Here is a 12,795-nt window from a genome sequence, read left to right on the forward strand (position 1 = left end):
ATCAAGAAAAGCACTCTGAAGAATAAAACTCAAACACTAACTTGAATGAGAACAAGTTGTTTAAAGATCTACAAGAAGACGGAGTAGGCTTCCAGCTGGGTTAGACACACCCCTTCAAGTAAAAAGTTTAGAAAAGTGCACTCTTCAAACTGTTTGGAATAATGCAAAAACAACAATCAAAAAAAAAAAAAAAACAACCAAAAAAAATGGTTCTCCAACAGTGAAGTGTGCTGGACTCCAGGTGGGATACTGGCAGAGCTCCCTGATGGCCTTTTCTCTACCCTTAGGGCAGGGGAGAACATTAGAATGGGAGTAAGAACTGGATCCAAACACCTGTAGAGTCCCGCTGGGGTGGAAACCCAATGGAGAGGATCTAGTCTGAAGGTCTGTTGGCCGGTGGAGATCCAAGTTCCTGGTGATATAAACAAACTGACATTGGTGCAAGGAAGAAGTCTGAATTCAAATAAGGATTTCTGGTAAGGAGTAAGCTGAGATTTTAGACTCTCCCCTCCACCCTCTCTCCCCAAGTCCCACAAACCTAGATGAACTTCTCTATTCAACTCTGCAGTATTTTCTAAATTCTACTCACTCCTTTTCCCAGAATACACGTAATTCTTTCACCCACCATCCTGACGATGGTATGAAGAAAATGAAAGAAAAAATAAAACAAAACAAAAAAACCTCCAAGACTGATTACATCTTATTTTTAAACTGTCCCTCAATTCAAAAATAATAAATGGCTTTTCATTTCTTCTCACATAAAATCTCCACTTTTCTACTTAGTGGTCATGACCCTCCTAATTGGCTCCCCCCCCCCCACTCTACCTAGCTATACTTATTTCCCATTATACTTCTTTTTATGCAGTTATTTTTAAAAAAACTTTTATCCTTCTGCCTTAGAATTATAATAATTATCAGTTCCAAGGTAGAAGTGCAATAAGGGCTGAGGAATAAAGGTTAAGTGACTTGCCCAGGGTCATATAGCTAGGTATTGTCTAATACCAGACAGGAACCCAGGACCTCCTATGGCCTGGCTCTTTAGCTATTGAGCCAACTACCTGCCCTACCCTGTTATTCTAATCAAGTGTTACCTTTTCACTATTCCACATACTCACTCCTACCTCTCCTAGGAGTTCCCCTCTGATCTAAATCTTTCCCATCTCTACTAAATCTTCTCTGACTTTTCTAGGCCTCATTTTCCTAATCTCAAAATTGAGGGGAATGGATCAGATCTAATGGTGCATTAGTTATCAGTGTTTGCTACATAGGAACTTAAAACTTTTTTTTTAAATTACAAATACTGATTGATCCAAACCTGTTAGTTGGTTACACAATGGTGGTGGGGAAGCAGGCCATACTAGCTCATTTATGCTAATTTATTAGGCAAGACTTTTAGAGGGCTGCAACCTGGGCTCAAGTAGTCCAGTAAAAGGCAATAATTTAAACTTCCCCTTTATATTCTAAGATTATGTACTCTCATCTTCACTGATCCCTCTGTCCTCTGAATTCTACAGCCCTTAACTTACAATCTTAACTTAATTATATATTCTCATATATAGTTCATTATCCTTTAAGTATATTAGCTTTAGTTTTCCAACCATTCTTTGAGGAAAGGTTATTTCATATTTTTCTGAATCCCTTATTGTGCTTACTTAGCACAGTGATAAACATACAATTGATACGTTTAAATAATTATTGATTGATACCAGAGTAGTATATATGAATATGTGGAGTGAAATAATTGACCCCCAAGAGATGAAATGGCAGCAAAAACACAAGATATTCCTGCTGGAACATGACCAAATTTTTGGAAAGGGTTTTAGAAGAAATGAAGGTAACTTAGGAAACCAGGTTCTTTTTGATGGAGAACAATTCAAGATTTTATATTTTTTAGTAGGCTTGAAATAATAATACAACAGCCATAACTGGACTGAATTCAGAACAGAGATACTGTTAACTAAACAAGAAATAAAATTGTTAGGAACTTGTAAAATATGTAAACATGGTTGAAACTATTTTTTAAACCTTATTATTTTTCAACTTCTACTAGGATTTGATTGGCACTATTAATATGGTATGGTAAAGGAAAGGGTTCCCTCCTTTTCCCTCCCCAGCCTTCGAAAACAGCTCAGCATTCATTAAAAAAAAAAAAAAATACAACTCCTTTTTAAACTTGTTAGCAGGTACATGCAGGATCTGGGCAGCCTGGATAATATTCAAAGTTCAAAAGTAAACAAAATGGAGCTACATGGTTTCGCTGCCACTAGAAATAAATGAAATATTCCTATTAAATGAAGAAAAAAAAATTAGTCCTTGAACATAATTTTAATCTCTAGTCTTTCTAATGTGTTACAAATAAGAGATATGTTTTTTTTTCATATCTAAAAATGTATTTCTCATGGTACACATTTAGTATGTCATCTCTATATGACAAGGTCCATAACATGCTTTATCCTTGGTGCTCTGGAATTGTGGTTAGTAATTGCTTTGGTCAGAGTTCTCAAGTGTTTCATAATTGTTTCTTAGAGGTTTTTAGTAGTATAAATTGTTCTTTTGGTCCTGCATACTTTATTCTACATCTGTATTCTGTATCATTTCATACAAGAAGAGATATGTTTTTAAGCACAGTGTTTGATTAATTTATTTATGACCTTTGCCAATTCAGACACAGGAAAAAATTGTGAAAATTTAACTAATAGTCTAGTGATCCACATCAAGCAAAACTAGCAAACCTCTCCTAAGTCCAGAATGTTCATGTTTTTAATCTGTCTTAACCCATAGCAGCTTCCTCAGTCAGCCTGTACTGCTTTCTTCTCAGCCACAAATCCTCTTGGAGTATTTGACAAGGAAAAAAGAGGTGTGTGTGTGTGTGTGTGTGTGTGTGTGTGTGTGTGTGTGTGTGTGTGTGTGTGTGTGTGTGTGTGTGTATCCACACCACAATTAAGAGCATATGGCTACTTTTTTACAACTTACCTTGGTGTTAGACATCAAAGAACACATAATGGTACACCTAGTACAGCAGAACTATAATTACAAGTGAGGAGGAGACCCAGACTGTCATCCTGAATTCATCACAGATTTATGAATGAACTTTTGGGCAAGACGTAGCCTCTCTAAGTCTCATTTTTTTCATCTGTCAAACACCTGCACATTTCAGCAAGATATTCTTCAGATGAAATGAAAATACGTGCTGAAGGACTTTCACAGTAAAAAGCACTATATGACTATATAGAATTATTACTAAGTTTAAGCATCTTCTTTTGACTTCCATAGGAAGATAAGAATTTTAGGCAGTCAGCATTAATACATGATTTTCTACTTTTCCTTGAACCCTATGGAAAGTATTTATATTAGGTAGCTTATTTTTTCCTCCATTAAAAAAAATTAAACCTCAATGGCTTGAATATTGAGATAATCCTTTAGAATATGTGACTCATTCTGCCCACAGCAACAGACCATGTAATAGTAGAGATGCCAGTAGGCTCTTTACTTAAATGCCTGCAAGACTTTGCATGACTACCTGGCAAGTCTTAACTTAGTTGCCCTTAACACTACAAGCTGTCTATGGATGTGAATGCAAGTAGCATTATAACAGAAGTAGGTGATCAAGTACCTAATCATGGCCAGAAATGAACTCTCCAGGAAGGAGGTACCAAAGCAGAAGTTCTTGACCTTATTTATATCGCGGATGCCTTTGGCATTTTGGTGAAAATCTCTTCTTAAAATGATGTTTTAAAATGCATAAAATACAAATACTTAGGACTGCAAAAGGAATAAGGTATACTGAAATACAGCTATCAAAATATTCAAAAACAAGTTCATGGACTCCTGGTTAAGAATCCTTGCTATAGAGAAATAGAGCTTAGTGCACGGTTTCTTTTTCTAAGACGGAAAACCTAGTGTTTCTGTTTTTGTTTTTGAGGAAACAATCTTCCAGAAAACTACAACTCTAAGAACAAACCATTATCAAGTTGCACTGAAATAATTTCTAATTCTGAGATGCCACAACACAAACAAAAGAAATTTAAAATCATTATTGAAGGACAACTAAAGCCCAAACACTATACATCTTGAACATAATCAGGAGGTATAAACACAAGAGTTATTTTGAGAGGTATAGTTCACCCACTGCTGGGTTAACTAAGACCTAAGTGTTTCCTGTAATACACTAAACTCAAGAAACAATGAAGCTTTAAGAAGATTCATTTCTTCTTTGGAGAAGGGGAGGTTGAGAAAAATTGACTTCAGCTGAATTTGCTACAGCTGTCAAAGGCCAGCACTGGCACCAAAGAAACAACACAATTCAAAACACCACAAATGGGCACACTTTGCTTCTGACAGCAGAATGGAAGGGCCATGCTGTCTATCCCCTACCAAAAATTGGATAAAGCAGGAAGAGCTGCAAACTTCACTTTATTCTCCAGGAACTAACATTTAAGTTTTTATATAAAATGCTTTGTCTGACATTCAAAGATAACAACTCTATAGAGTAGCTGTTAAAATGATGTTACATACACCCTTCTAATGTTGTACATAATCAATGGCCTCACTATGGATGAATATTGTATAGTTTTTTAAAAAAATCCTGAGGGACAACTAAATGGCTCAAGGAACAGAGCCAAGTCTGGAGTTGAGAGGTATCAGGTTCTAACCCAGTCTCAGACATTTCCTAGCTGTGTGACCCTCCCTAGGCAAGTCACTTAACCAACATTGCCTAGCCCTTACCACTCTTCTGACTTAGAACCAAAATTGGTTCTAAGAGAGAAGGTAAAGGTTCCGTATTGGGCAGTCATTACTACAGTGCATTCTACTACCAAGACTTCCAACCTCTTCCCCAAACTCATATACTTATACTTATTATTATTATTTTTAAAAAACCCTTACCTTCTGTCTTGGAAGCAATATTTCCAATGGCGGTGAGGGCTAGGCAATGGGGGCTGAGTGACTTGCCCAGGGTCACCCATCTAGGAAGTGTATGAGGCCATATTTGAACCTAGGACCTCCCGTCTCTGGGCCTGGTTCTCAATCCACTGAGCTACCCAGCTGTCCTTCTGTATACCTATTATTAATTTAAACCTTGCCATGAGATGTAATAGGATCCAGCTTTGTTTCACATGCATAAAGTCTTCAGAAAGCTATTTCAAAAGGATGCATGCCTTCCTTTGCTAAATCTCCTGCCCCCAGCTCAAACTCCCATAAAACTGCTTGAACTGAAGGGTAAATAACCCCTTTTAAAATATTTTCATTACCACAGACACTGACAAGTATCCACAAAAGTTAACTTCTTATTTAATAATTTAATACTTAATAGAAGCAGGTAGGTGGCTCAGTGAATACAGCACTGCACCTGGATCTGCATTCAAATCCAGCCTCAAATACTTACTAGCTGTGTAATTCTGGGAAAGTCAGTTTCTTTAAATGTAAAATGGAGATAACAACAGTACTTATCTCACAAAGTTGTTTGAAGACTGAATTAGCTAATATTTGTAAAATGTGTTTTAGCACAAAGCCTAGAACACTATAGACATTCTATAAATACTTGTTCCTTTCCCTTCCCCTCCTCCTTCCCTCATAAATTCAGACTGACTTCTGCTTAAGTTCTAGATAGAGAATTCATTAGACAGAAGCTATGAGGAAGATCAATCTGCAAGATAATGTAAGTGGTCTAGGGGTAAAGGGAAAACAGAGTGAATGACTCATCAATGGATGAAGGCAAGAAAATTATTCTGACATGGCATTTGGGTAAGTAATAACAGATGATTATACTATTGTCTGGTCTAGGAAATATCAAGCAGCCAGAAGTAGTTTTAAAAAGTAAAACCAAAACAACCAACCCCAATCAAAGTAGTTAATAAATTAATTTAAGAGTCTCTTCTTGACCAGAATAAATGATTAGTCAGGGCAAGTCAGCTAATGGCCAATTTAAAAGCTGCTATTGTGATTTTAGGTTAATCTTTATTTTCAGAGCAACCTTCTGTTCAGAACCAAACTAATTGATAGCTGGCTGGTCTCTGAGGTAATGAATGTGACCAGTACCTTCAAATTAAAGAACTCAATTTCTTCAAAAAACGTAAAGAACAAAATTACAAGAAAAAGTCTACTATGAGATTAATCCTTGTGTCAAAATATTGAATGTCTATTCACCTGTGTTATCTGTTTTGGTGCAGAGGTTTTTTAAAGATATATATAAAGGGTTAACTAAAACAGCTCCTAACCTTCAAGAATAAGTATTCCCTGAGTTAAGCTACTTACAATTGAACTGACAAACAGACCAGTCAATTTCTAACAAATCAGATTTATGACTGAGCAGAACAGGTCAGCATACACTTCTCTGGCTACCTTTGGAAGGATCTCAGGAACTCCTGGGGTATGGGATGCAGACAGAGGAGTCATTCCCACCTGCAGCTTCCTTCTGGGCACATTTCATTAAGCCCAAAAAGCTTTTTATTATTAAATTGTTGTTGGGGAGGAGCTGTGGACAAGGAGCAAAGGTGTCCAGTTCCTGGCAGTGACAGATGTACCATTATGTTGACACATCCACCCAGCCCTAAAAAAGCAGGATGCATGAAGCAATCTTTTAATTTTATTCTACCAACCTTAGCAAGTTAAACTATAACTGTGAAGGCAGCAGGAATTTGAATTTGTACCTGCCTTTTGAAGTTGCTGTCATGAGCTACCAATAGCATCATGACAAATGGCCATGCAGAAAGTTTCTTTTAAGGCAAATCAAATGTCCAGTCCTACCTCAGTGATTTCTGATGCAAATGATATTTCCACCCCCATCTGCTTATATCAGTGGCTAGGACAAACAACATTTACAAGATCAAAAGATGTTGATCTAGAAGGGACAAGACCCTGTACACCAAAATTTCTTTTTTACAAATAAAGAAAATGAAGCTCAGATACATTGAGTGGTTTTTCCAATCCTGAGCCCAAGTTCAAACTTCTTCCTATTACATCATACTATCTCTGACCTAAAAAAGTCCATGATGACCTAGCAGGATCAAGTGGCAAGAATTTTGGGTCTGAATCAGGAAGCCTAAATTCTAGACCTTATTCCACCACTAAAATTCCCGGGGCAAATAATCATTAAATTTCTCTTTGTCTGTTTCCTTTTATATGAAATACCCCCATACCTCAAATATAGAAGGACAAGGAAACATAAAAGTTATTCAAATAAACAACACTTAAATGACATGTGTAAATGTTCTTTTGGGGAAAAAGGTATCATGAGCTAACTTCCAATTGATCTGTGAGATACCTAACTAACTCTTGTCGATCTTAGACATAAGTGCTGTTTACTTCCTCGATGGAGTTTAAGAAAATCTGGAAAAAGTCCTAGATTGTGGTACTAGTTGACTGTATAAACAAAAACTACTTAATTTTTCACCTCTTTACCCAAGGAGGGTGTGAATCAAATGGCAAACTTAGAGAATGTAATGCTTTACTTATGGTAAAGGCACTGATCGTCAAGGTTTCTAGCTTTTCCATAGCCAGGTCTCCACAATGTGAGTTTATTATTGAGTTTGAATCATAATGTATCCCCAGTATATATCAATATTTAAATAGATCAAAAATTCAGTCTTAAAGGCAGTTATAAATGACATTTAGAATATCTGCCACTATTTGCATCCATCAGCAAAGATCACTGAAATTGTGTTAAAAAAATGTGTTTACATATGTGAGTGTGTGTGTGCACACACTGTTAACTATGCTCATTATGGAAATGCAAATCAACAAATATTAATGGAACATCTACCCCCTAAACAAAGCATGGTGGAAAACATTTCAGAGATGATATATATTCTGCCCTCAAAAAAGCTTATATTTGAGTGGAGTATAAATCAAGCACACAAATAACTGTTAAACAAAGAGAGAATATAAATGTTCTAGGAGAAACTATAAAGTACTTTAGGGCTCAGAAGACAGAGCACCAAAAACAATCCAGTTGGAGAGAACCAAGGAAGATCTTCATGAATAAGGCAGCATGTATGCAGAATGACTCCTTTAAGAATAAATAAGATCATGATAGGGAGAGCTAAGGAATGTGGGGTGGGGGAGGGATGTTCAGAAACAATTCTATGCTGAATGCCAGGCTGAGAAACTTTTTTCAGCAGGTAATGAGAAAACGATTGAAGGTTTTTTTTCAAGTGGGAAAGTGACATTATCAGAATTGTGATTTGAAAGATGATTAATCTGGCAGTAGTATGCAGGATAAGTAGGAATGAGAAAGAAACTAAAAATAGAGACAATACCTTATGTATTCAATCTTTTTTCCTCTAACTCTACCCCCACCCTCAACAAATGTTCAGCTCCATTTGGATGAGTCTCTTACTTAATTCCTCTACCCAACCAAAGACACACATCTTACTTATTCCTAGCCCCCCAACTCTAAATGTCCTCCCACTCCCTTTACCAAAATCCTATCCGTTTTTCAAGACCCATGAAACTTTCTCTGATGATTCTATCCCACAATGATTTCTACAACTCCTATTAGACTCACTGTCTGTACCATAAAATTGGCACTTTTAATTCAATTAAACAAACATTATAAAATTTTATAAATGACCATTTAATTGTTCTTAACAGGTAAGTATTTTAATATATAGTGATTTAATCTCTAATTGTTTTGTTTAGGTTTTATGTCTCCAATTAAGACTGTAAACTTCTCAAGGATCATGTCACATTTTGAAGGAGTAAGGGTATTCCCCACAGTGCTTAGGCAACTGCAGGGTACATTCTAGGTGCTCAATACTTAGACTGTCCAGGAGCTCTACTCTAATTAGGAGATAAGAAGTGAAGATGACTGGACCTTAGCTTGAAATGCCAGCAGGGGCCTTATTATAAGGCCAAATGCAGCGATTTAATATTTCTGACCAGGATGCTGTTCAAGTTTGGAGAATCTGGGGACCAAATTTCTTTTTTGGAGTCTAACTTTTATCTCTCCAGATGACCCATAAATGTTATTTCCTCTTAGGTACTATCTTCAGAGTCTTGCTCTTTGCCACAGTTCCTTTCAAACTTTAACCCCAACTATATCTCCAAGCCCTAACTTAGAATCCAATATGTTCCATAAAAAAACTTCGGAAAGTATTATGTATGGAATTACCTGAACTACAAGGGACATCAAAACTTCCTCACTATAATCTAACATGAACAAAAAAGTGCTAAGGAAGGTCTGCAAATCCAAGGAGGGCTAGCAGAGAAAATATAACACAAGATTAAGAATAAACTTTAAAAAAAAAACCCAGTCCTCATTTGCTGTAATTTTTTAAAGCACCAGTAAAAGTAAGTCACAAATTAAAAGGGAGAACAATTCAAGCTTCAACCAATCAGTACATGTACACATAAAATCAGAGCAGCTTAGAATTAGAAGAGGGACTTTAGAGGTCACTTAGTTAGGTCTACCATTCCAACCAGGAAACAAAATTTGGGAAGCTTTTTAATTGTTAAAACAGTTCTCCCTCACTCTAAGACAAAATCTGTCTCCTTGTAATTTTTACCTGTTTGTCCTGGGTTCTACTTTCAGCCACTATAAAACTTAAGTCCACCACTCTTCCACATGACAGCCCTTCAACTACTGTTTTCTCCCACTAAGTCTTTTCTTCTCCAGGCTAAACACGCAGGCATTGCTTAAAGGCCCCTCTCACTAGCTTATTACCCTCCTCTGGATATACTCCAGCTCATCAATATGTGTTATTCCAAACAGAACACAATACTTTTGAGGTAGTCTGAGCAGCAGAGAATAGTGGGACAAATTGCCTCCTTAGATTTTTTTGTACAAGAAAAGAGTGCTGCCTATATTCACCTAAGTAAATGATATCTTGCAGAACAAAGATGTGATAACAAATAGTTCACATGTGAAAGACAGATTTCACATATGGCACAAACTCTCAGTCCCTTCATCTTCCAACCCTTACCTTCCCACAAGTCCCCCTTGTTTGAGTTCTCAGCTCTCCAATTTTAATGGAGTATTCTAATCAAAGGCAGTGCTCACCTTAGGTCCAGCTCATTTTTATTATGGGCCTGTTGGAATGAACTCATACTTGGGTTTCTAGGATTCTGGAATTGGGGAATACTCAGGTAGGCAACTGCTGTCATAAGACAATTATAAGATCTGCCAACTTACATACACAGCTGATATTGGATTTCTGACTACAACTCCAACAACATATATTTGTATGAATTTTCCATTATTATTTGGAGGTCTCTCCTACGACGGTACAATGGGAAATGAATTAAACTACCAGCTTTCTTTCTATGATTCCTGATCTATGCTGGGTATAAACCTTTGGCCAGGGAATGTTAAAAGCTAGCATTACAATGCAATAGCTCATCCCTCAAATAAAATGGCCTTATTTTCGCTTCCTCTGTCTAAATGCCGTCTTGAAGCAAGGCCAAAGTTAGTTTATAAACTGCTTTCATGATTACAGCAGAAAAAGATGCTGGATCAAACACATTACTAAATTCAAATCACTGATGAGTTCATCCCAGTATTATCAGTCAGAGTGAAAGGATACAAAGTATATCAAGTATACTCACAGGGATCCAGCTATATGAACAACCTGCAACAGTACAGATCCCAACATCAGGGCTTTATTAAACCAATAAAAATGAACAACTGGGCATAATAACTCTGACAGAGCTTTGAAGACAATAAGCTATGATTAAAAAGTTTTAATCAACTATCATAAAGACAAAGGACAAGTATGCAAACACCTAGAAAAGGATCTTACAACAATAAGATGATTTAAAAATCATAATAAACTCAACATGTATTTTCTACACATGACAAGCCAAAGTCAAAATACCACTCAGATCAGAGTTCACTTACATTTATGTGAACAGGCTAATCGGCAATAAAAGTGTAAAACAGTACAGAGAAAAGTACATCTGTCTGGGATAAAAATATTTGAAGAGGCCCAATGGCAATTCCTGGGTCTTTTCTTTCAGAAAAACAAATTCCAAGTTTGCTTTCAAACTTTTTTAGGGAACTTATAAGGGCATCAACATTTAACATGGAAGTACATAGCTGGTGATATTTTGACTTTGTGTAAATAATACTCAAGAAATTGAGGAACCTCACTGTCTTTTACAGCACCCAAAAAAGACCAGAACAACTAAAAGCTGAATTTGAAAATGTGGATGTAGCAAAGTCTACAGGACATGAAGATTTGTAAAATGGGTTTTTTTTCCCTTTCTTTCTTTCTTTCTTTCTTTCTTTCTTTCTTTCTTTTTTTTTTAATGATAACCTTTATCAAACATAAGGGGCCAACAAGAGAGTTAAGTAGTCTTAAAAGAAACTCCTTAGATGAACGGCATTCTGGGCTTCGAAGTCTGCAATGACAACAAACACCAAGGCCCATCACCTACCCCTTCTCCATTTCTCCTAGGGCACCTACCTTACTGTAAGTCACTACCGATAAGTTGTTTGAGTGACTGCTGGGGGAGAGATTTACAGAGTTTTGTGACAGTCCGTTTTGATCTTGTTCAATTTGGTCAGGAGCAGGAGCCCATGTGTTTTTGCTGATAGTGCCTAGCCCGGAACCCCCAGGGTCTTTTAAGTTGTTTTCATCTGGTTGCCTGTTCTTCTGCGGAGAGGCGAATGGATTAAAGTTTCCTTCTACCTTGCGGTGCGGTTGTGTGTTGAACTCGGTTTCAAAGGATGACAGTTGCTGCGTTACTCCTAAAAGTCCTCCCACTTCCACACTGAGGATCACCCAGATGACATCTGAAAAATAAAGTCAACTCTCATGAATCCAAGGAATTACTCTCATGCTACTGTGGCAACCACAAGGAATCCTAACCCTGAACTAGTCTCCAGCCTGAGCTGCTTCTAACAGGCACCAAAGAAATGAAATTATCTTTTTAAGAACATCTACTGTGCCATTTTCCCAAAGTTTTTCCTTTTTTTAAACTCAGAATTCAACTTTTTTGAGCCCTTTGTATAAAATGGTCATTTAAATACAAACAGTGATTATCTATTTGTAGTTTTATGTTTTATTGCTATTAAGAGCATTCAAAGAGAGAGGCATAAATCTTAAATAAAAAAATAAAAATTATAATAAATCACTCAATTCTGATAGAAATATAATTCAATTTTTTCCTAACATTTTCTAACACCAATGTAAAAAAAAATGACTGTCAATAGGGTTTGGTTTTAAATGCCTTCAATTTATATGAATAGTCAATTTCTGAGGGAGAAATAGAAATCATTAAAAAATACATAAAAAGGAGGGCAACTAGGTCTCACTCAGGGAATTAAGGGTCAGATCCAGAAACAAGCGGTCCTAGGTTCAAATCTGGTCTCATACACTTCCTAGCTATATGACCCTGGGTCAGTCACTTAGCCCCCATTGCCTAGTCCTTACCATACTCTTCTGTCTTGAAACCAATGTACAGTATTGATTCCAAGATGAAAGGTAAGGATTAAAAAACAAAACAAAACATAAAAAGGTCCTAAAATTTCCTAAGAAAAATACATTCAAGAATTAATATTTCATTCTCATTAAGAATGTCAAAAATAGCAAAAATTAAGCATACACATGTAAATACTTGTAAGGTTATATATAAATACTTGAACATATTATTCCTAGATTTTTAGCTTTATTAATGATTTGGGGGAGAGAGAAGTTATCTTTTTTTATTCATACATGTAACAATAACAACAAAGTTGAAAACCAATTTCATAACTACCACCTCTAATAGTGTATGCCACATTATGGATCCATTATCCCTAGTTTCTACCACACCTAAGGAAGTGTGCTTTATCATCTATTCTCTAGGACCATCATT

General features: G+C 36.4%; 1 protein-coding gene across 1 annotated transcript in view; it reads right to left on the reverse strand.

Annotated features, from left to right (window-relative positions):
• Positions 1–299: 299 nt before the first annotated feature.
• Positions 300–12,795, reverse strand: part of ILRUN (inflammation and lipid regulator with UBA-like and NBR1-like domains) — a 72,657-nt gene continuing 60,161 nt past the window's right edge. The window contains exons 4-5 of the mRNA XM_044675281.1: positions 11,403–11,731; positions 300–412 (exon numbers count right to left, since the gene is read on the reverse strand). Coding sequence (XP_044531216.1) covers positions 374–412; positions 11,403–11,731 — 368 coding nt within the window. The 3' untranslated portion in view covers positions 300–373. The remainder of the gene's footprint in view (positions 413–11,402; positions 11,732–12,795) is intronic.

This window comes from Gracilinanus agilis, chromosome 4, assembly GCF_016433145.1.
Source record: "Gracilinanus agilis isolate LMUSP501 chromosome 4, AgileGrace, whole genome shotgun sequence".
NCBI classification, from domain to species: domain Eukaryota; kingdom Metazoa; phylum Chordata; class Mammalia; order Didelphimorphia; family Didelphidae; genus Gracilinanus; species Gracilinanus agilis.